Source organism: Sus scrofa, chromosome 10 (assembly GCF_054392235.1).
Source record: "Sus scrofa isolate SSC_HxYL_T2T_F1_AM1 chromosome 10, Sscrofa_HxYL_maternal_Yorkshire_Landrace_v2.0, whole genome shotgun sequence".
Classification (NCBI taxonomy): Eukaryota; Metazoa; Chordata; class Mammalia; order Artiodactyla; family Suidae; genus Sus; species Sus scrofa.
Window position 1 is genome coordinate 78,565,867 of NC_139392.1, and position 24,259 is coordinate 78,590,125.

General features: G+C 45.5%; 1 protein-coding gene and 1 long non-coding RNA gene across 8 annotated transcripts in view; one reads left to right on the forward strand and one right to left on the reverse strand.

The window, feature by feature from the left end:
* Positions 1 to 16,062, forward strand: part of LOC110255700 (uncharacterized) — a 54,014-nt gene extending 37,952 nt beyond the window's left edge. For both annotated transcript variants that reach the window (XR_014818050.1, XR_002336381.2), the window contains exon 3: positions 12,069 to 16,062. This is a non-coding gene — a long non-coding RNA (uncharacterized LOC110255700). The remainder of the gene's footprint in view (positions 1 to 12,068) is intronic.
* On the reverse strand, positions 1,498 to 23,340 carry MSRB2 (methionine sulfoxide reductase B2). 6 transcript variants are annotated; one of them, XM_084980411.1, is made up of 6 exons: positions 23,275 to 23,340; positions 22,916 to 23,056; positions 15,245 to 15,345; positions 9,294 to 9,370; positions 3,103 to 3,250; positions 1,498 to 2,246 (listed from the first exon to the last, which is right to left on the reverse strand). In XM_084980411.1, the coding sequence occupies exons 2-6, from the start codon at positions 23,031 to 23,033 to the stop codon at positions 2,142 to 2,144; spliced, it is 549 nt and encodes a 182-aa protein (XP_084836537.1). In that variant the 5' UTR covers positions 23,034 to 23,056; positions 23,275 to 23,340; the 3' UTR covers positions 1,498 to 2,141. The 6 variants fall into 6 exon arrangements, 4 of the variants coding, with proteins under 4 accessions (XP_084836537.1, XP_020920577.1, XP_005668210.3 ...); XM_021064918.2 differs by having other exon boundaries at positions 23,271 to 23,340; XM_005668153.4 differs by having other exon boundaries at positions 23,253 to 23,340.
* Between the last annotated feature and the right edge of the window lie 919 nt (positions 23,341 to 24,259).

Genomic DNA, 24,259 nt, shown 5'->3' on the forward strand with positions numbered 1-24,259 from the left:
CTCCCATTATACCCCTAACCCGGGAACCTCCATATGCTGCAGGTGCAGCCCTAAAAAGACACACACACACGCACACGCACACACACACACACACAGTTTTACCTTCAGAGGAGCAACAATAGAACAGACAGCTGATTTCTCAGGAGAAACTATGGAAGTCATAAAACAATTGAATGAAAGTATAAAATTTCTCCAAATTAGGAGTTCCCATATTGGTGCAGTGGTTAACAAATCCAACTAGGAACCATGAGGTTGTGGGTTCAATCCCTGGCCTTGCTCAGTGGGTTAAGGATCTGGCGCTGCCATGAGCTGAGGTTTAGGTTGCAGATGCGGCTTGGATCCAGAGTTGCTGTGGCTCTGGAGTAGGCCAGTGGCTAAGCTCCAATCCTACCCCTAGCCTGGGAACCTCCATATGCCGCGGGAGTGGCCCAAGAAATGGCAAAAAGACCAAAAAAAAAAAAAAAATTTCTCCAAATTAAAATGCTATGTCTAGGGAAAGGATTCTTCAAAAGTGAAAGACCAAAAGTTATACATTAAATATGTGCAATTTTTAGCATATCAATTGTACCTCAATAAAGCTTTAAAAAAATGAAAGGAGAATAAATACATTTTCTCACCAATAAAAACTGAGAAGATTCATCATGAGAAATCATTAACTAAAAGAAAAAGTAAAAAGAGTTCCTTGAGTAGAAGAAAAAAAAATCCCACAAGGAAACATGGGATTTCAGAAAGGGCAAAAATGTAGGTAAATATAAGTGAATAGTAACATATAAAGTAATGATTTGTGGGGTTTAAATGTGTGTAAAATTAAATACATGACAATGGTAACATAAAATATGGGAGGTAGTCATGAAGTTAGTATTCTAAAGTTAACACTTTGGAAAAGTAAAAAAAAAAAGTAGTATTTTTTTGTTTGACTGTAACAAGTTAAGGATGCCTGTCCAGGGTAACTGCTAAAAGAAGAGTTCATAATGCAGAACATGATAATAAAGAGAAAAATGGAATATTTAAGCTTCATTTCTGCCCACAAATTCTCAAAGAAAATGATTTTAAACACTTTCAGTAACAAACTATCAAGACTCTCAATTTATAAAAAGCACCTGAGTTGCTATTAGCATTTGGTGTAACCAAATACTTACTACTATGTGATCTAATTGTTTACTGACATTTGGTTGATTTTTTTTTTTTCGTCTTTTTGCTATTTCTTTGGGCTGCTCCCGCGGCATATGGAGGTTCCCAGGCTAGGGGTCGAATCGGTGCTGTAGCCACCGGCCTACGCCAGAGCCACAGCAACGCAGGATCCGAGCCACATCTGCAACCTACACCACAGCTCATGGCAACGCCGGATTGTTAACCCACTGAGCAAGGGCAGGGACCGAACCTGCAACCTCATGGTTCCTAGTCGGATTTGTTAACCACGGCGCCACGACGGGAACTCCCCTGATTCAGTCATTTTTAAGAAAGGGCAACTTCCCAGACTTAGACAGAAAGCAAATACAAATTTAAATATTTTATTTGAACATTTTAAAGTTTAACTTTGTAGCCACTTGTATTCATTATCACTAAAGTTTAACAAACGCCCATTGAAAGTTAGTTGCAGGTAGAGAGGTTGGAATTAGAATGTTCAAGACAGTCTAAGGTTTTGGGAAAAATCTCCTGCATCCCGTGGATCCCCACATGTGCCTCCCCAAACGCAGCTCGTCCACAACCTGCCTCCTTATTGCCTTTTCCACACTGGGACTGTGGATCATCCTCATCCCGTATTTTCATTCCTCTTCTCGTTTGACCTCTCACCTATACATGTCTGTGAAACACTTGACTGCAATGGAAAATTCAGCATAGTTTTATAGGAGTTCTTTGGCTTATCCATCAGCCTCCTAATGTCCCCAAAGAGTCATGCCCTCTGGTCCTGGCAAAGCCCACAGATGTTGATTTAAGGGAAAGGACTGCCCCTCTGTCATTCCGTGAAATTCTAGTCAGAGCCAGAGCCAGGGTGGAGCTGACTCCAGGTAATGAATTAGAGAAGGTATGCCAGCAAGCTTAGCCTAGTTTGGTCATTAATAAAACTAGTCATTTGCATAAATTATGAAAATCGAGTTTGGAAATGAGAGGGTGGAAGAGAAAGGGACTCCTGGCGATGGTCAGTGTTTCCTTGGTTTGAACTTGAGTGCCACACTGTTGATGCAAAACCTCTGACCTGTAGGCCCAGGTCCATCAGGAAACACATGGCCAAGGTGAGCTTCGCACTAGAAGGAGAGAAGCCTCTGTCATTGCTCAACTAGGACAAGGCTCTTTATGTAAAACCAGACAGATGAACCTCACATGACCGCCCCACTCCAGTCTTTGACATCAGGATGTGGAAAAAGCCCATCGCGTCAGAATTTGATTATGAAAGGAAGCAGAGCCCAGCAGTGGTAAATAGCTTTCTACTTTATCAGTGAGAATGTGAGCAAATGACTTACCTTAGGCCTTCATTTACTCGTGTATAAAATGGGGATGATGATTATACCTACGTGATGGAGTTGTTGTGATGGTTCATGGATACAGTACCTTTAAAGCACTGGCACAGTTCCTGGGTAAATACTCGGTAACCTTGTAGCCAGTGTATTATTATTGTTTTGTTTATCTGCTTGCCTCTGGGATCTTCCAAAACCAGAATATTTGAGCACCCAAGGATATCAAAATCCTGTTTGGATTTAAGCCGCTCTCTCCTCCCAGGCTCACAGGAGGAATGGCACTCTCATGACACCCACAGTGTTGCTCTGCCTGCTGGTGACACACTGCAGAGGAGGAAGGGGGAGGAGAGGGCCAGCCACACTGGGCCTTCCTGCTGCCTGTCCCTGCTCAACAGAACGTGGAGGGTCAGCTCTTTCAGATCCTCGCACAGTTCCTGCCTTTGCAAGGCAGAGCCAGGAAAGGCTCCTTGTATCTGCAGGCCTAGGGAGATGGGAAAGAGGGACCAGCTGCAGCGTGGGAGAAACCCAAAGTGCTTCTGTGGCAAGAGCACTCCCGTGGCGCAGCACCTGACACGTAAGGACAAGAGAGCTCTCTGTGGCGCTTGGGGCAGCATTGGGGAAAACAAAACAAAGCAAAGATACCCACCTGCTTGCAGACAACCTCCGTGCGAGCTGTTCCCAGCGAGGTGTCCACACGTCTCAGGATCCCTGTGTCACTCTCATCAGAGCCAGATGTGCCGTGAGCCTCAGAAAATGAAGGCCATCCAGTGCCAGAGCAGTACTTTTTCTCAGAGCTGTCAGACATTCACAACACCACAGCTGCTAAGACTGCTAACTTACAAAGAGCATCCAGGGCCCCAACTCATTTCCAGGGAGCACAATCTGACTCCCTCATCCTCTGCCAGATCCCAGGGCCAGTTCCATGAAAAAATCCCTTCTAGGAATTCGGCCCACCACACCTCCACTATTAAGGATGCTGCCTGGCAGGTCAAGGATTTCTTGTTCCTTTGATGCTGAAGGCATCCCTCTCAGTGTCCAACAAGGACCAAAAACAGAGGCGCTTTGTGAACTGCTGCTTGTTTGGAAACAGATCAAATCCACATGCTCTAATTGTAGCAAAGGGGGAATCAAATGAAATACCAGCAGTCAAAGGAGGACTGGTGAGAGCCATCTTCAGCAATGGGAACCTTGGGTTCTCTAAACGCAAAGCCTGACTGCCTTTGGGGTTCAAGGGCTGTCTTTGCCACTTGCAGCCGTGTGAAAATCGGAGGGCTGCTTATCCTCTCCAAGCCTCAGTTTTCGCATCTGTAACATGGGGATAATAATATCTACCTTATGCATATGTACTGAGGGTTTAGATAAGCCTGGGCACTCAGAGTCATCATGGCAGTGACCTTCCTGGGGAAGCCCCACAGGGAAGAATGGTGCTGAGGGTGAGGCGGGGACAACAAGCACATCTACTCATCAAAGACCCGCTGAGTGCTCTGAAAGATGAGCTCCCTTAAATCACTCCAGGTAAGCAGATTTTTAAAAGGTGAAGTGGCAGGGAAATGGCTTTATCTACGGAAGCGAGACATGAAGTGGACTGTAAACTCAGGAAAAAAACAAACAAACAAACAAAACCACTGAGTGGTGTTCCGGTCTTGGCTCAGCAGAAACGAATCCGACTAGGATTCAGGAGGGTACAGATTCAATCCCTGGCCTCACTCAGTGGGTTAAGGATTCAGTAGTGCCATGAGCTGTGGTGTAGGTTGCAGACAAGGCTCGGATCTGGCACTGCTGTGGCTGTGGTGTAGGCCAGCGGCTGCAGCTCCAATTAGACCCCTAGCCTAGGAACCTTCATATGCTGCAGGTGTGGCCCTAAAAAGACCACAAAACAAAACAAAACAAAACACCTGGGTAAAGAAGGAGAAAAGATGGGAAATAATCAAACCCCCAGACTATGAGCATATTAGGAAGCTCAGCACAAACCCCAGCACTAGAAAGTCTAGTGTAAGACAGTGGTTTTCAGTCTGGTCTTGCCCCGCCCCCGCCCCGGTACTAAACAATTATTTAGGATCTCTGAGAGCTTTTGTTCACTATGTCTATCAATACTTAACAAATTAGAAATTACAAGTGAGAACTTTTAAAAGACTTATGCAAGAAATTATTTTTTAAATAATACATTCATTACATGCTAACATAAATAATCTATTTTTACAACAAACAGTTCTATTTTCCAAACTGAAACACTTAGTGAGAAGAGCTGCATTGTTTTATAACTTTGCAAATCTCATTAATGTGTAGCTAAAAAAAAAAAAAAGACCACCGCCTCAGGCTGCGTGCTTGTGCATTCAGTCTGCTGCAGTGTCGTTTTGTTTTTTTTTTTGTTTTTTTTTTTTTGTCTTTTGTTGTTGTTGTTGTTATTGTTGCTATTTCTTGGGCCGCTCCCGCGGCATATGGAGGTTCCCAGGCTAGGGGTCGAATCGGAGCTGTAGCCACCGGCCTACGCCAGAGCCACAGCAACGTGGGATCCAAGCCGCGTCTGCAACCTACACCACAGCTCACGGCAACGCCGGATCATTAACCCACTGGGCAAGGGCAGGGACCGAACCCGCAACCTCATGGTTCCTAGTCGGATTCGTTAACCACTGCGCCACGACGGGAACTCCTGCAGTGTCGTTTTGACTGAAGTGTGGGAGGAGGACATGGTCTGGCACATATGCAGCTGGAAAAAGGGGAACCTGAAAAGCCCCTGAAAAGATCCCAGGAACATTTGAAGAGACGCAGAGGTAACTCCGAGGCTGGCTTCTGAGCGACTCGGGTATGAATCCAGGCTCTGCGAGTTAGGTCTGTGTGACCTTGGCAAGTTACTTCATCTGGTAAAGCCTCTGTGCCCTCATCTACAGGACAGCAATGGCACTGTTCTCTCACAGGGTTGCTGAGAGGATTCACTGAAGTGCTTTCTACATCCAGTGCCTTTAGCGCGGTGTCAGACACGTGGTACCTAAGTCAGCAGCTACTACTTTTAAACATCATTATTATTCCTAATAACAGATATCCCTGGAATCTGAGCAGCTGTGGGTCCAGTGAGAAGTGGCTGCACATTCACACTGGGTTCTTTGCAACCCCTTTCCTTTTCCAAGAGTTCCAAAATATTCATCCGAGCCACCCTGGTCCAGGGAAAAACATGTTCAGTATCTTTTGATCGTAGCTTTTCCACCCGCAACATTATGTATAAAGTAGTGATCATGAAAGGAATTTTGATGAAGAATTATGAATATAATACTTTTTTAAATGAATGAATCTAAGACTAATAAAAGGTCATTTAAAACATTATACAGGAAACAATAAACCTTTATTGATGCAGTTAATAGAATCTGGAGATTTGACCAGGCCCATCATAGATTAATCTAAGAATAGAAACTTAAATATTAAGGCTAATTAGAAATTTCAATGTATGTATTTAAATGATTACAGATTGTAAGGCCTTTCCTTGAAAAACTGAAACAATTCTGGATCTCTTTATTTGTATACTCTTAGAGGTGTTTCTTTTGTTTAGCTTTGTTAGATATATCTGCCTTGTTTTTAATCTTCATTTCTGGAAATTCCACAGCCTGCAAACCAAAAGCAGAGGCACTTGGTGATAACACCCCTCATGGTATAGAAGAATTTCCATTCATTTGAAGGAATGGGAGCACATGAAGGGTTAACAATGTTACGTAGTTACTACAACATACAAAGATGTCAGGGTGTTCTGTAAAAAGGGAACTAATATTCAGCTCTCAGTTTACTTCTACTCTAAAAAGGTTTAGGACCATGAAACCTGCAATCTCGCAGTAGATTTTAATACACACCTCCAGAATCAGTGTTGGGGGGGAAGGAGGAGAATAGAGGAAGCAGGGGAGGGGGCAAAGTCACATAATTCCAAGGTTAACAGAGTGACAGTCTGGAGTCCCCAGGGGAGTGATAACATCCCAAGAGTGCTCTTGACCTGGAAACCCTGGATTTAATGTCTCTGAACATTAAATGTCTCAGCAGCCCCCCTAGAACGTGCACATTGGCTCAGCGTGAAGGGAAGTCTGCAGGCAGCAAGGAGCCCAGCGGCTAAGAACCAACAGTCCCTCGTCCACTTGATTCCTTAATGGTCCAGCTTTGATTGACTTTTCAGCTCTGACTCTAAACAAGCATCTAAAGGAATGTTTATTTCTTATGTTTATGTGAAGGAATGTTTATTTCTGCCTCTGCTCTCCATTCCTGAGGCTGGAGACTGGGGACAGGAAAGGAGAATGAGGGCTCCAACAAGAATTCCTATTTCCCGATGGCTACCTACCCTCTTGAATGGGAAGCGCTGTCAGGAATGTAGTCTTCATTTATAGATTCTCACTGATTAAAAGAGATTCTCAAGAGTTCCTCATTATCAGACACATGGATGTATACAGCCCTAAGAAGGCTCTGTCTCTAAGAATATATCACTGCTAACATGTACTGGGTGCTTGCTATGTGTCAGGCATTGCTCCTGTACTTCCTTATGTATTAACTCATAACTCAGTTAATCCTCTCAACAACTTAGTAAATTCAGTACTACTCTCGCCCTTACTTTACAGGTGGGAAAAATTGAGGCACAGAGAGGTTAAGAAACTTGCCCAAGGTCACACAGCCAGGATGTATGTCTACAGACTTAACCATTCTACAACATTATCTCACCCATAAACAAATGCATCTTTAACAAAAGTATATTCTGGAACATAAGGGTCATGTGAATATACTCTTATTTTCCTCAGTCTCAGATGCAACAGCAACAGGAGAAAAAAAAAATGGAACAAACAAGTCCTTAAGAAACGAAAATGCAAACTGCAACTAAGATGAAATGATTAAAAACAAATAAGGTTGGTAAATTGGCAGATCAGTAAACCAGGCCCTTAGTAAAAAGGGCTTTTGGAGAACTGGCTGGTTTTCTTGTTAGTCTTGGCTGCTTTACTACCTGGGGATGGTCACTCCCTTAATTTAGACTAGCACTGTGCTAATACAGGAGCTACTGGTCACATGTGGTCTTTTAAGTTTAATTAGTTAAAATTAAATAAAATTAAAAGTTCAGCCCAAGAAATAGCAACAACAACAACAAAAGACAAAAAGACAAAAAAAAAAAAAAAAAAAGGAGTTCCCGTCGTGGCGCAGTGGTTAACGAATCCGACTAGGAACCATGAGGTTGCGGGTTCGGTCCCTGCCCTTGCTCAGTGGGTTAAGGATCCGGCGTTGCCGTGAGCTGTGGTGTAGGTTGCAGACGCGGCTCGGATCCCGCGTTGCTGTGGCTCTGGCGTAGGCTGGTGGCTACAGCTCCAATTAGACCCCTAGCCTGGGAACCTCCACATGCCACAGGAGCGGCCCAAGAAATAGCAACAACAACAACAAAAAACAAAAAGACAAAAAAAAAAAAAAAGTTCAGTTTTTCAGCCACACCAGCCACACCTGGAGTACCCAACAGCCACATGTGACCGCTGGCCACCAGAGTGGATGGGGCAGATACAGGACATCTCCCAACAGAGCCTGCGTGGTGAGGCAGGATGTTGGGCACTGGGTTGGAAGAAAGTGTCATCTTCACAGGTGCAGAAACTGGAACACCAATGAAGTCCAAAAACAAAGACTAAAATGTCGAACATGCTCACGTCTTCTGCCTTCCCAGTTCAAAGATGGAAAGAACATCTGGTTACCATAGGCGCAAGGCTGCCCTTTACACTTTTACAATAGGATTCTTGGCTGAAAGCAGGTTGGCCATCTCAAGGTCCCACTCCTCCCCTTTTAAGAGAATCAAAGGTCAAAGAATCATAGCTCAGAAATATGCATCCATTTTACTGTGTCAAAATTAACCGATGTCTCCCAGCTTTCCCCAGGCCACTGCAGGCTGACTGCCGTGTTAGCTGTCTCCTCACCAGCCACTGACAGTGAATGAATCCCGGCAAAGGCCTGCCCTGCTGTGAGCATGAAGGAAGATCAATCCTGATTGTTCCTCATCCTTGCAAGTGGGGTCTGGCTTTCCAAATTCAGCCCCCATTAGCAGCCAGCAGTCCAGGAAAGCCCAGTCTGTGCAAAGCCCAAAGCACATGATGAAGCACTTCCTAATGGAAGATGCACAGAACTGGCTTGATTTATATTTTATTCTAAACCAATTTGGGGTTGAGGCAAAGGAAAGGAAAACATCTTTGAAGTTCTGAAAAACAGGACTTCAAAGATGTTTTCCTTTCTTCTTCATCGAATCTACTTTTTTTTAGACTGTTTCCTGCATGTCTAAACAAAAAAGCCTTTGTTGAGAGATTTCAGATCCTGATTGACTTAAAAGAGGCTTTGAAATCAAGGGACAATTAAATTTACTTTTAGCTATATAGACGAGGGCATGGTATTCACTACTGTCAAGCACTGCGGGGAATCTATCCTCATAAAATTCTACATTTCCTAAATTAAATTATAAACCCATTTTTTTTTTTTTCCCCTGGGAGAGAGAGAGTTTTAATCACATGGCCAACCAAATACCATTATCGTTTAAATTTCTTTAAATACTTTCCCAGGGGGAAAAACAATGCTAATAGCTTTATCTTAAGGTGCCCACCAAGTTTTATTTTTTTTGCTATTTCTTGGGGATACGGAAAGAAAGAATATCGGCTAAGAAATTAATTGCTCTAAAACACTAGAAATAATCAGGACAGGCAAGACTCGTAAATGAACAGCCCTCCTTATAGCAACCAGGCCAAATGAGAAGGGCAATTAAAAACAACACAGGTATGTGTTTATCCAAGGCCCCAAGAGACAGAGCTGTGTGAAATTAGAAGCTTACTCTTCTTTGGTACCTCTTGAGCTTCTTACCTGAAGAGTGGGCTGTCACAGCACACACAGTGATACATTCCTGCTTCCTTGTTATTCAGGTAGGTCCCACTGAAAGGCTGACAGTAAAGTCGATACATCATGTTCAGGTTTCTCATAACAGGGGCGGGACATGAAACAGCAGATCTCAATCCAAGATGAGGTCCCCCAAGAAAGGCATATTTGTATTAATTTGACAAAGTGCAAATATTACCAGAGAGAAAATTACAATGTGCCTGGTGAAGCAGTCTGCAGGCTTGTTTACAACCGGCCTTTATTGTGCTAAATATTCAAATTATGACATTAATAATGCTGTGTATTTATGTAGTACCTTTCATCCCAAAACATCAAAGCTCATGAAAAAATGAGAGAACGGGCTTCTGGATTGTGTAAAATCATGGTGTCCATTTCAAAAGAGCTAATACAACAGGAATCTAGTCCACTGTCTGAAACACTTTGAAATCTCCAATTAAAGACAGGATATAGATACATAAAAAGCAAAGCTCACTGCGATTGGGGTTGTGCCTTTAATATGCTTCCTGTGGTGCTGAGGACACTGAATACGTAATAAATGCTAAATAATGAGCTAGATTCTCCTAATGCCTGAGTTACTACTTAGATGAAATTACCATGTTCATTGTGGCTTAAGGAACATAGAGGTTCCAAGAAGATAAGGAGATTTGAGACAATGAGTGAGCCAAGTCTAATTTCTTTTTTAATGTTATTTTTTAAACTGATTTTATTGTTTGAAAAAAAAAAAAAGATTATTTTTGGCCCAATTCCTTTCATCATCTCCTCTAAGAAATTTCAAGAAAAAGAAACTCTTGCACAAGCCAAGTGTGAAGATCTGCCAGCACTGTCTGGTGGTGGGCACCGTCTCATGGTATGGCAAAGAAAATGAGGCACAGGACAGGTCGCCCAGTCCCAGAGCTGACTCGGGAAATAAGCAGCCCTCTCTAGACCTCCCACCTCGACAGAGTCACAGGTCCAACAACTCACATTCCCTGAGGTGGGAGAAACAGCACGGTTTCATGGAACTGCGTAACAGTCCATTTCAGACGAACCCACTGAGCCGGGCATCTGGGCACACTTGGATGTTTCCCCTCTTTAAAAACCCTGAGCTTGGAGTTCCTGTTGTGGTGCAGTGGAAACGAATCTGACTAGTATCCATGAGGACGCAGGTTTGATCCCTGGCCTTACTCAGTGGGTCAAGGATGTTGCCATGAGCTGTGGTGTCGTTTGAAGAAGTGGCTCGGATCTGGCGTTGCTGTGGCTACGGTGTAGAGCTGATTCGACCCCTAGCCTGGGAACCTCCATGTTCTGCACCTGCAGCCCTAAAAAGCCAAAAACAAACAAACAAAAAACAAAACAACGAAAAACCAAAAAACTCATAAATGAAAAAAAAAATTAAAAAATAAAACCCCTGAGCTTGGTTGCAAACATCGGAGAGTAGTGAGCTGGACTTGTTAGGGCCCATCCCCTGAATGCTGGTACTGAGGCTGGCACAAAGGGGCATCTGTAAGAAAGAGGAAGTTTCACATCCCTCTCACCTGGGCGATGAGACACACCCGCCAAAGGGCTACCCAGACCTGAAGCTGATGTAGAAAAGCTACTCCCAGGATCTGGACAGTCTGATAATAGTCAAAATATAATTTAGTCACTGCAGGGACACTTGGAGTGACACGGAACTGTTAGCAGAGTAAGTAAAAAAAATATATATGTATAAAAGAATCCTTAGCTGACATATTCTATGAAATGACATTTCTCCTCTGCCTCCTTGCCTGAGGTCTGCACTTTCACCCTTCCTCCCTGATTTTATCCAAGTCCTATCAGTTTTTTTAAATGATTTTTATTTTCTCCATTATAGTTGGTTTACAGTCAATTTCTACTGTACAGCAAAGTGACCCAGTCACACATATATATACATTCTTTTTTTCACATTATCCTCCATCATGTTCCATCACAAGTGAATAGATAGCTCATTGCTTATCTACTCCAAATGCAATAGATTCCCAGTCCATCCTACTCCCTTCTCCTCCCTCTTGGCAACTACAAGTGTGTACTCCAAGTCCATGAGTTTCTTTTCTGTGGAAAGGTTCATTTGTGCCGTATATTAAATTCCAGATATAAGCGATATCATATGGTATTTGTCTTTCTCTTTCTGCAAGTCCTATCACTTATTTAGGGCCAGAATCAGCTTCGAGTGCACTTGTTCACTCCAGTATTTATTTGAAAATCTAGTGTGTACCCAGTGCTGGACTGGGTGCTAAGGTTGCAGAGATAGAAAAACCAGACCAAACCAAATCACAGTTCCTATGCTTGGAATCTGCTACTGAGTTGGAATGAGACACATGAGCTGACAGCTGGCAGACTGAATGACAGCAGCTCTGACGGAGAGGTTAGCAGGGGGTGAGGGTGGCACTAGTTCCTTTACTACTAAGGGAATTTCCTCGAAGGCTTTCTGTACCAGGTAATGTCTGAGAGGCCTGAGATCAGAGTTTTCTTTTTTCTTTTTTTTTTCTTTTTAAGGCCACACCAGTGGCATATGGAAGTTCCCAGGCGAGGGGTCGATCTGAGCTGCAGCTGCCAACCTATACCACAGCCACAGCAATGCTGGGCCCTTAACCCACTGAGTGAGGCCAGGGATCGAACCTGCATCCTCAAAGAGACAGCATCGGGTCCTTAACTTGCTGAGCTACAATAGGAACTCCAGAATTTTCTTTTCCTTTAGATTTTATCATCATTACTTTTCATTGCATGGCTAATTGGTGTTTACAGAAAAATGCCAAGACACTAAACTGCGTTTTGAAGGAAGAGTAAGAATTAATCAGAGAAGAGGAAGACAGTGTATTTCAGACAGACTGAGCAGCCTGGGCTGGGCCCACATGACAGAACAGGGCAGTAGGGAGAAGCGCAAGGAAGTCACTGTGCAGGTGGGGAGGACCCACTGTAGTGGCTCTGATGAGACCATGATGAGACCATCCTACTGAAAATGGAAAGCCACTGGAAACTTTTAAACTGGGTGCGCACACGATCAGAGCTGGTTTTTAGCAAGAGCACTTGACATCTACATGAAGAATGGGTCAGAGTGGGGGCAGGAAGACACTGGAGGCAAAGGAGAGTCAAACGGCCACCAATTCAGGCCTGGATTTAACTGTGGCAGGAGCAGTGGAAATAAAAGACAAGGAGAGATTCAAGAATTATTTAGAAGAGAGAAATGAAATGACTGTACCGGAGGGGCTCAGATTCAGAGACAGAATGACTTCCATGATAACCCCCCAATACCCCCCCCCAAGATAAGTCCCCTTATACTGAGGACTGAGTATGTGTGTGCCCCCCCAATTCCTGTCTAAGCCCTACCCCCCAGTGTGATGACAGCAGGAGGTGGAGTCTTTGGGAGGTGATTCGGTGCTGAGGGTGAGCCCTTGCGAATGGGACTAGTGCCCTTGAGGAAGAGACATGACAGAGATGGCCGCATTCTCCACTATGTGAGGACACGACAAGCAGGTGGCCATGTGCAAACCAGGAAGAGGGGCCTTATCAGGAACCAAATTGGCTGGCACCTTGACCTTGAATTTCTCAGCCTCCAGAACTGTGAGAAATCTCTGTTTGTTGTTGAAACCGGCCAGTGAATGGCATTCTGCTACAGCAGCCGAACTGCTGGAGACTGTGTGGACCAATGCGAGTTCTCCCTTCCTTGATCCTGTCAACACAACACACCACTGGGAACAGCTGACACACTCAAAAGAGATGCTTGGCAGATAATCTCACAAAGAACAATTTACAAAGATGGAGACAGGGCTGATGGAGACCAGCAAGGGAAGGTGAAGCACCCCTGGGCAGTGACTGAGAACCTGCAACCCTACCAAGCCTGTGGGACACAGAAGGGGACAGGCACCAAGCCCTGCGAGGCCACGGCTGGAGGTGAGGGCTGCTGCAGGAGCTGCCCCCTGCATGGGAGGAACACAGCCCTGGCAGGCCCTTGGCTCCCTGACTCTCTGCCAAGCCCTCTGATGTCGCTGGCATCTCCCAGGGGCCAGGAGCAAGGGAGCTGGTTTGTCTTCCCAGAGCTCAGAGCAGAGAGAAGCATGTGGACAGCAGATCTGGAAGGCCAAGAATGACCTGCATAAAACCTGCTTTTTATTGATAATCTGACTTTTAGTTGTTGCTTGACTGGGCTGTAGACCCCTTCATTGTGCTGGCAGAGTGCTCGCAAATTACTGCTGCCCAATCAAAAGTATGGGCAACAGAATTTTAATTTTGAGTCACCAAACAGAAAGCTTAGGTGTTTTACTTATCTTTCCTTAGCCTCCTGGAGCTAACTGAGGCTTATCATTCTGCAGTGTCCGAAAAAGTTAAATGTGGAAATGGATCAACTGAAAGGGATTTATAACATTACTTAAAATAATGGATGATGCTCATTTTGTAAAATGGCCAAATGCACAGAGTTTATTACGCCATCTGTTTGAGAACCCCACATATTTATTCTCCTAAACAGCTGGCAGCTCATCTCCAGGCTGCCGTCTCCAGCTCCAATCCCTGTCTGGCTCCATCCCTCAGAACAGGCCCCTTAGCACACCCCGGGAATATGCACAACTGCACAGAGCAGCACGTGTGGCTCCCTTATGCTACCTGCATAATGGCTAATGGAGTCTCTTTCCTGGTGAAGCCTTTACGAAAATTCCACCCGCAGGAAGTTTTCAAAAATACCAGTATTTCACGAGAGTCTACCAGTTTCTGCTGGCCTGTCTAATGGCTTTAGCATCGGTGGCAAAGTTGAGGGTGAGACCACGATTATGAGGCCACGGGCACACGCACAGCTCCCTGAGTTTTGCCGGTAAGTTCAAAGACAGAAGTATTTATTCTATGACTTTCAAAACCACTGTGCTGTGGTCCACTCTGTGGTCTGCTTCACAGATGAAAACAGCTAATGACCTGGTTCAGCACCCATATTCCAGGGGCCGTATTTGGGCCCAAGGCAGACTGTGTGTTGGGAAGCGCATGCCATAAAAGGACATTACACTGAGGAACCCCTGAGGGCTGTTCTCCCAGGAAATGAAAGAAAGCTGAGTTGTTGAAGGCGGTTCAATAACGTGTCCACCCCTTGGCCTGCAGTCATCCGACATTCACAAGCGTTTATTTTGTGAGCGCCTACTAGCTGCAGTCACCACGTCACCTGCTAGGGACAATCCAACAACCGGGCAGATGCGAAGAAGGGAAAGTGCTGGTAGAAGTAAACCCAGCGCGGGCTGCGACAAGGCTTCCCTGTGGGAGTGAGATGGGGCTGGGAGCTGAAAGGTAGATCTGAAGGAGGTCGGGGGAGGGAGGGAGAGGGGAGGAGGACACAAGGTGAAAGGGCCTGAAGGGAGAGGGGAGCCCAGGGTCTGAGAGCTGAAAGGAGGGCAGTGATCAAGAGGCAAAGGGGCGGGATTCCAGGACCAGGACGGAGGTAGGGGGTAGGGGCCAGAGTCTCTGGGGCCTTATCAGCCAGTTTTAAACTGTTCTCTTTACCTTGAAAGCAGTGGGAAGCCGCTAAAGATTTCAAGCAGGGGGTGGCGTGGTCAGATCTGTGATTTCAAAAGATCTCTTTGGTGGCCTTGCAAAGAATGGCGAGGCGAGGAGGAAAGACAGCTGTGAGGAAAACAGCTGGAGGCCGCTGCACACCAGCCAGGGAGGGTGGGCTGGGGACCAGCCCGGAGGCAAGAGCAGCAGAGAGAAGCAGAGTGATGGGAAGGTCATTTAGGGGGCAGAATGGGAGGACGAGGTGATGGAGGGCGGTGGGTCCAGAGGAAGGTCTCTGGTTGGCACAAGTGGATGGATGCTGATGCCCAGGGAGGGGGTACAATGGAGGGCGTCCTAGAGCAGCGCACTGGTCCTGTTGTGAGACCTTTTCCCACCTGTCCTCCCCCACCCCCAGCACAGCTATTCAGAAACTGAACAGCAGCGCAGCTCACCGGTTCTGTCCCTTTTTCTCTCGTGACGTGGAATTGCTCTGGAGTCAGCTTCTTTTGCCACTCACTCTTGGAGAGGAACGGCTCACGCTTTGTAAGGGACCCTGTGTTGTGAAATAGGAAATTTTAAAGATTAAAACAGAAAGACACAGTGATCTTTCCTCCCCTGGTCCTTCTCCTAAAGTACACCATCTCCCAGCAGAACAACCCCTTCCTCCTTCACAGCGACCAGAAAGCTCAGGTACGAAATGCTTTAATTGACTCATGAGTTTAATGAGAAATGAGTAATACGTGGAGAGCCCATTTTCCAGTCCCATGGGGGCACAGAAGCTAACGAGGCAGCTGAAATATGAAATAATGCAGAATAAATTCTCCTTGGGTCCCTAAGGGGAGAAATTTATCCTTTTTCCATTAATACATTCAGAGGAGTATTTCCTGTCCAGATACAGCTGGGAGTAGCTGAAGGATTGGAGAGAAAAGATCACTGGGTTTTTAAACCCCTCTTCCTTGCTGGTTTATAAAGATATCTCTGATTTTGTCTGTCAAGGGAGGTCTTTATTAAAAATTTGTCTTGGGTGGAAAAAAGGAGAGACTCTTAGAGCACATACTCCTGGAAGGGGACTGAGACCCACCTTAATCTATCATCCTGCTTCGTGGGCTTTGCCCACTTGTTCTCCTTTCTTCTGCTCCCTTCAGCTTCTGTCTTCCTACTTTCATTCCCATGAGTGTAAACAAAGAAACCAGGACCACACTCTCTTTAGCCAAAGGGGGTTAGGAAGTCTAATGTATGTTGTAATAAATAAATATTTTAATCATCTGAAGTTAAGAGTATGAAAGGATCTTATCTGCACACCTCAACTTACAAAGGAGAAAACAGAGGCCCCAAGGGTTGGTAACTTGAACGCAGCACCGAAGATGAAACGTTAAATACCTGTGATGTCACCGCTGACATATCAAACATGTCAGAAAATCATATCTGAATTTCATTACAGGTTAGAAAAAAGAAAGTCCTAAATAATTTATCAGCCAGAAAAGACTTGTGGAGTCCCCCTTGTGGCTCAATGGGTTAAGAATCTGACTAGTATCCATGAATTTGTGGGTTCAATCCCTGGCCTTGCTCAGTGGGTTTAGGATCTCGTACTGCTGTGAGCTGCGGCCTACGTCACAGATGTGGCTCAGATCTGGCGTGGCTGTGGCTGTGGCATGGGCTGGTAGCTGCAGCTCTGTTTCGCCCCCTAGCCTGGGAACGTCCATATGCCACAGGTACAGCCCTAAAAAAGAAAAAAAGACTTGTGTCTTGGTCACCGGTTAATAATACTGTACAATATGGTATTTTTAGTACTATATTTTTTTGATTGCTTATGGTTGTTTACATTATATTTAAGAGTTTTTATCCGTTAAATATATCAGAAGCTATCCTTTCTTAAGACTTTTTATAAGGCCACAGGGATTTCTTTTTTCTTATGGAAATATACCTCTGAAAGGTTCCTATGGAAATATTTCTCAGTTACACACAAATTTTCAGGAACTGATCTCTTGGGGAGTGAAGCAAAATGTATTTATGTGACAACTATTAGTGCCCAGTGACTTTCAGAGTAATCATGCAGAATGCCAAGTAATGAATGGAGAAGGAATGATAAAATCACCCTTCTGTAATCACTAAAATAATAAATGGATTCAGCAGGAATCATCAGGGGATTCTAAAACCCTTGGGTGAAAAGACCGCTGGAGAATGGAATAATCACTCATTTTCAAAATATGATCTCAAAGATTACTAATTACAAGTAAGAAACTGTACCTTGAAGGTGGAAAATTCTAGAAGCCGCCACCTCAACCAAGTAAGCAAGATTAGCATCACAGAGAGTGGGGCCAGCTGACATCATGTGCCTCCAGGTGTGACACACAGACATCAGCTCATCACTGCACTGAGCTGGCGCTCAGAGAGCTGCCAGGACTTAGTGACACCAAGGAAGCCTTCATCCTCACCCATCTACTTCTACGTGGTGACACTGGACATTCTCTCTTTCGTGGTATCATCTACTCCCTGGCTTCCATGATGCCAAATTCTCCTGTCTCTCCAGCTTTTCCCTCTTAGCGTCCGTCTTCAGCTCTCCTTCCTTGAGCCTCCCTTGAATACAGGTGTCTGCAGAGGAGTCTGTCCCCTCTAGGCTTTCTTCTGTCATCCCTCCTCACCACCAGGTGATTTAATCCTTAAAGTACCAGCCACACGACGAGTCTCCTAACCTATTTTTCCTCCATCCTAGATCTCTCTGCTGAGTTCCAGACCCATACAAAATCCACACCTGTGTATCTCCTCCAGGATGTCCCATCTCTGGTCTCAGTTTACATGCTATCTTCTCCAAGAAACATTCCCTGAGCCCCCCAGTCCCCACCCCCAGGTCTGGGTTGCAAGCTCTTCCTCTGTGTTCTCACAGCCTTCAGTGCCTCTACAATAGACCTATTTAATCACATCAATCACAGGTTAATTTGTGTGGATGGCTCATCCACCTTGAAGCTGAAAGTCTGAAAAAGCTGATCATTGTTCAGTGTATTCCTAGAATATATTAGAGTGCCTTGGCATTTGATAAATATTCATTTCTTCATTTGGTTGGTCCTATTTACAGAGCACCTACTATATACCGACACTATTCTAAATACTGGGGATACCGAGGTAAAGAAAACAGACAAAGAGTTCCTGTGGTGGCGCAGTGGTTAACGAATCTGACTGGGAATCATGAGGTTGCAGGTTCCATCCCTGCCCTTGCTCAGTGGGTTAACGATCCGGCGTTGCCGTGAGCTGCGGTGTAGGTCGCAGATGCGGCTTGGATCCTGCGTGCTGTGGCTCTGGTGTAGGCCAGGGGCTATAGCTGTGATTCGACCCCTAGCCTGGGAACCTCCATATGCCGCAGGAGCAGCACAAGAAATGGCAAAAAGACAAAAAAAAAAAAAAGAAAAGAAAAGAAAAGAAAACAGACAAGAATCACTGCCCTTACAGGGCCGAGGTAAAGTAAGCTAACTAAGAATATAAAACTTCAGATGATGTTTTCAAAAATCACAAAGGAGATTCAAGCGTGTGAGGATATATGTGTATACATGTTTATGTGTGAGTATACACACACACAATTTAAAATAGAGTAGTGAGGGAAGGCCTTATTGGGAAGGTGACATTTCAGCAAAAATTTGCAAGAAATGAGCAAACACCATGTGACTATCTCGGAGGCAAGAGGAGCAACAGGCTGGCTGCACCTGCCATGTCTGAAGGACAGCACGGAGGCCAGACTACCGGCTGGAGCTGGCAGGGAAGGCAATAGACCTGACAGCAAACAGGTAATGGTGGCTAGACCATTTAGGGCCTCAAAGGCTACTGGAAGACTTTTGTTCTGAGTGAATCTGGAAGTCAATGGAAAGTTAGCAGAGGCATGGCATAATCTAATGTATTTTAAAAGGATTAGTGGCAGAGATACTTAAAAAATTGAAGCAGGGTAAAGACTGAAGCAGGGGAACCACGACAGAGGCTACTTTGGTCCGGCTGAGAGGTGGAGACCTGGATCAGGGCGGCAGCAGTAGAGCAGCTGAAAGGTGGTCAGATGCCAGACAGTCTGATGGTCCAGCCGGAGAATCTGCTGATGGGTCAGATGTGGAGGTGAGAGAAAAAAAGGGTCAAGGGACTGTGCAGTTTTTGGGCTCTGGCAGATTTGGAAACTTGGGGGGTTTTTTGGTTGTTTTTTGTTTTTGCTTTTGCTTTTTTAGGGTTGCACCATGCAGCATATGGAAGTTCCCAGGCTAGGGGTCTAATTGGAGCTGCACCCGCCAGTCTACATCACAGCTCATGGCAACACCAGATCCTTAATGCACTGAGCGGGGCCTAGGATAGAACTTGCATCCTCATGGATACTAGTTGGGTTCCTTACTGCTGAGCCACAATGGGAACTCCTAGAAACTTGGTTTTGAATTTAACTTTAAAAATGATTCTGGGAGGAGGAATTGGAGACAGTTCACTCTAACTACCAAAGCCTGCTCTTGCTTTTGCCTTCCTTTTTCCCGCCATTTAGGGTAATCCTAAGAGTGACCAGTCCAAGCTTGTCACTCTGACACACTGGCTCACGTTGGCACTGGCCATCTTTTGGTGTCTTGCCCTTGGCTGAAGCCTTACAAAATGTAATTATATGCACACATCTGTCAGTTTTTAAAACTGCCTACAATGGAAGACCTTCCACTTCCCTTACACTTCAACACATAGTTCACATCCATTTAAACCAGTTCCAATCCCACTTGCTCTTAAAACAATGAAAACACCTTTCTCTGCTAACACAGCCTAAAATGATTTGAAAATGTTTCCACCATTTAGTTGGCATTTAAGCTTGCATTGCTTTGTAAAACTCTGTTATCATCTTGAGTAGCTATCTAAAGTCGTCAATAGGAGTTCCCGTTATGGCTCAGTGGTTACTGAACTCAACTAGTATCCATGAGGATACGTGTTGAATCCCTGGCCTTGCTCAGCGGGTTAAAGATCTGGCGTTGCCATGAGCTGTGGTGTAGGACGAAGATGCCACTTGGATCTGGCATTGCTGTGGCTCTGGTGTAGGTCAGCAGCCGTAGCTCCACCTACACCACAGCCACAGCAATGCCATTGGACCCCTAGCTGGGAACCTCCGTATGCTGTGGGTAAGACCCTAAAAAAAAAAAAACGACAATTGCTTTGTGGGTAAACTCTATGCAGTTTTGCTACACAGCCATTTAGGTGCATGACACACAACACACAAGGTGTCCCTCAGGAATAAGTCAGGTCTTGGCTAGAGAGTAGGATTTGGAGTTGGTCTTCTCCTCTCCTGTGTGTGCAGGTGGTTTCTGCCCTTAAGCCACATCCCCTGCACCTCGAGCTGGTCCTTTTGGAGCTGCGCATCTTTCAGATCCCGCTGCACTCTTGCTGCCTGCATTACCAAAAAGTGTTCGCCTGCTGCTTTTGTACTAGACAGCTATACAGCTGTACCTGGAGCTATGCTTTGATAGACTCAGGTTCCTTTGGGTTCCCTTCTCTTTGTGCTGTGATTTGCACAGGCTTTCTTCTTGGTCGTACGTTCCAGGAGGTGTGCCTTGACTTTCTCACCTTTAAGGAAACCCACTCTTGGTCATACGGTCCACCCCTTGGTTACCTCCTTCTGGTTTTGTTAACCTCTGGCCAAAGTTGCTTTACTGCCAACTGTCCATGTGAGCCAGCCTCACTGCAATAAATACTGATTGACATAAAGGGAACTTAATAAGAACAGGTATAAAAAGAAGTCCCCGCCCACTCCAATCTGCGGACTAGTCTTCCCTCCCACCACAGTGACTGAACTGTTGAACCTTATGCTCAGAATGGTTTCCTAGCAGATGATCTCTAGAAAGAATGTTTCCTGAAATAACACTGTTTTCTCCAGGATACCTCTTACTTTGCTTTTTCAGTTTGTTCTTGGTCAGTCTGGATGGCAAAACCATAGGGGCCTTGCCTCTTGTGCCTCAGGAATGTCAGCACTGGAGCACAGTGGTCTATCACTTTCAGCATCTTCTCTTTCTACCTTCCCCAAGTCCACAACATAGGTTAAAGGTTAGCTACACTTTCAGACTTCCCTTGTGACACAGTGGATTAATTATCCAGCATTGTCACTGCAGTAGCACAGGTCACTGGTGATGTGAGTTCAATCCCTGGCCCAGGAACATCCACATGCACAGGCCAAAAGGGGAAAAAAAAATGGTAGCTACACTTTATTCATGTAATTATTATTATTATCTTTATTTTTTGGATTTTCTATGGCCGCACTCAGGGCATATGGAGGTTCCCAGGCTAGGGGTCTAATCGGAACGGTAGCTGTTGGCCTATGCCAGAGCCACAGCAACTCGGGATCTGAGTCGCATCTGTGACCTACACCACAGCTCATGGCAACGCTGGATCCTTAACCCACTAAGCAAGGCCAGGGATCGAACCCACAACCTCATGGTTCCTAGTCAGATTCGTTAACCACTGAGCCACAATGGGAACTCCTTATTTGTGTAATTAGAATTAATGCTTACTGTGTGCTGGCTAAGTTCCAATATTCTGATAAAACATTTTTTTTTTCATTTGCTCTGGACAAGGCTGCTATTATCCTTATCCTTATTTTACAGAGGAAAAAAATAGGTATAAGCTTATCAAGTTCAAGACATGCCCAAAGACATAGGGCCAGTAAGTGAAACTATCCACACTGAAATCCCCTTAGCCACAGAACTATTACCTGCCTGTCATTTTTAGTGGGTGCCCACTAGTTGGCTGAATTGAACTTTAATGGTTCAGTTAAATCCTTAAATGATGGACATTTGGGTTCTAGCCAGTTTCTGGTTTTTAAGAGTAGTGGTGTTAAAAACATCTTTGCACAAATAACTTTTGTTTTTCTTTTGAATTATTTCCTTAGAATAAAGGCTCAGGAGGGGGGTGTCTGAGAGGTCAGCAGTTCCTGTTTGTATTGGTGTCTGGCCAAATTTTAATGTTGCTGAAGCACCCCTCAGATTCCCAGGCAAGTCATAAGGCTGTTTCCATAGCACCAAGTACAAACAAAAACATGAAGGACAAATTTCCACTGAAGCCATCACTCTATAAAGAGGAATGAGCAGAGCTCTAGCCCACACCTGTGATGTCCCCATTACCTGTGGTTCTCAGGAAACCAGCGCTTGGCAAAGAACAAATATCAGACTGGTTGACTACAGACACCAAGGGGTCTGAAGGCCAAGGCCGGAAGTCATGTTGGGTCAGCTTCCACTCCACAAGAGCCAGGGCTTTTATTTATTTACCACTACATTTTGAAAACATCAGGGGATAGAAAGAATTCCACTTGACGGGGTCCATCTTCAGCAGAGATAGGTATCTTTAAATGGCCTCAGCGGACACATGACAGTTGGATTCAGAGATAGTATGCTGGGTAGTCGACCAAAAAGCAAATCGACACGGGGAACTGGATTCCCCTGCAATGTATCTGAAATTCGGGGCCAGCTGACACAGGTCTCCACAGATGACTCCGTCCTAAAGGATGAAATGTAAACGGACCCCAATCCCACAGAGCAGCAAAAGACATTTTGTAGAAAATACACGCTCTTTTCCCTGTTCCGAACCTCAGCCAATGACTAACGGTATCAGGTTAAAGGGGGAACCGATTACAAGCCCACACGCAACTGTGGGTCCTGGAAACACAGGAACACAGAGCAGAGAGGAAGCAGACCCACGGGAATGCAAAGTCTGCACTGTCTGCTTCTCATACGCGAGAAGCACCAGACATAACTGGAAGAGGGGGACCGTGCAACAGATCAGGGGCCGTAATAGCAGAGAGAGCGCAGGTCGAGCCGCTGGCCCAACACCGAGGTTCTTCACCGGGAGGTTCCTGATCCGGAGCCTGACATTTAATGCAAAAAGAAAAAAAAAAGAAAAAAAAAGTGCACGTTTGAGGAAACGACCGATTATTTTCAAATTCTCAGAGGGGTCAGTGAGCCCCCGTCCACGTCCCTTCGAGCTTACAGCTCGCTTGCTCAGCCGGTGGGCGGGCAGGGGCGCCCCAAAGGAGCTTCTCGAGGAAGGAATTGCCAGGTTCAGAACCAGAACTTGGGCCCCCAAGTCCCAGGGAGTGAGGGGAACCCAAAAGCCGGGAGATGGCGGCGGGGACTGCGTCCTACCTGCGTCTCCGGTTCCGACCTTCGGGCTGAGGCCGCCATTGTCGGCACGACCCCACACTGCCCGCGAGAGCACCTCTCGGAAGGGTAAGCCCGGGCCCGCGCGGAAGAAGCGCGCCATGACGCTGCTGCGCACGCCGGGACCTGCCCACACCCGAGGCCCAGCCCACACGTCAGGCTCCGACCCCTCCCCACCCTCACTCAGCCCCTCCTGTCCTCGCTCCCGCCCGCCCCTGTTTTTCTTTTCTTCCCCGCGTTCTTTCCCACCACCTGCACCCCTCTTCCTAACCCCATTAGTGCTCCTGCCCCTACCCGCCCTTCTTGGCCTTCTCCCGCCCACCTTTGCCTATATAGCCACCTGCCTCCCTGCGATCTTCTCCCCCGCCCCGCAACAGCTCTGTGACTCTCTCGCAGCTCCTCCCCTGATCCCTTGCAGCTCCTCCCCTCTTCCCGCCCCACAACATCCCCCCCCCCATAGTTGGTTACTTTTCTAGAATTGTATGCCTTGAATTGCATAGTCTTGAATATTTTGTCTGGCTTCTTTCTTTCGGAATAGTTATTTTTATACTCCTTCTTGCTCTTGCGTGTAACAATTTTTCATTCATTGTTAGTGCTGAGTACTTTTCTGGGTATACCACAATGTATCTAGTCATGTGTTGACAGATATGTGGTTCGGTCCCAATTTTTCCTTATTAGAAACAAAGCTGCTAGGAACATTTCTGTACAATTCTTTGTATGGATATGTGCTTTCCTTTTTTTTTTTTTTCTTTTCTTTTTTTTTTCTTTTGAGGGGTCACCAACCAGCCGTATAAGAAAGTTCCCAGGCTAAGGATGAAATCCGAACTACAGCCAGGTTCTCACCCACTGAGGGAGGCTAGGGATCACACCTGCATCCTCATGGATACTAGTCAGGTTCTCTTCTGCTGTGCCATGACAGGAACTCCTGATATGTACTTTCCTTTTGAAAAGGAGCAGGAGGATATGTATGGTCCTTCCCTCCCATGTTCGCTGCCTGCCTTTTATCTGTAGAAGAACTTTAGCCAAAGAGTAAGTTTAATCAGAAGTGAGAAAATACAGAGGCAAAGGAAAGCAAACAGGACGAAACAATAATAGTTTAGTTGGTAAGCAAACTCAAGGACCTTTTTTAGTTTGACCTTCTTGAGATAGTTCCTTTTCAACGGCTATAGACAAAGTTCTGAGCCATGTCCTGTGAGGGATCTTGTAGATACTGAAACCCCAAGCAGGTGGAAGAAGTCAATTGTATGACCAGACTGCAGCCATGACATAAACTGCCACAATTCTAAGAACTAGCCTCAAGGAAATGAGCACAAACCCACCTTGGATTTG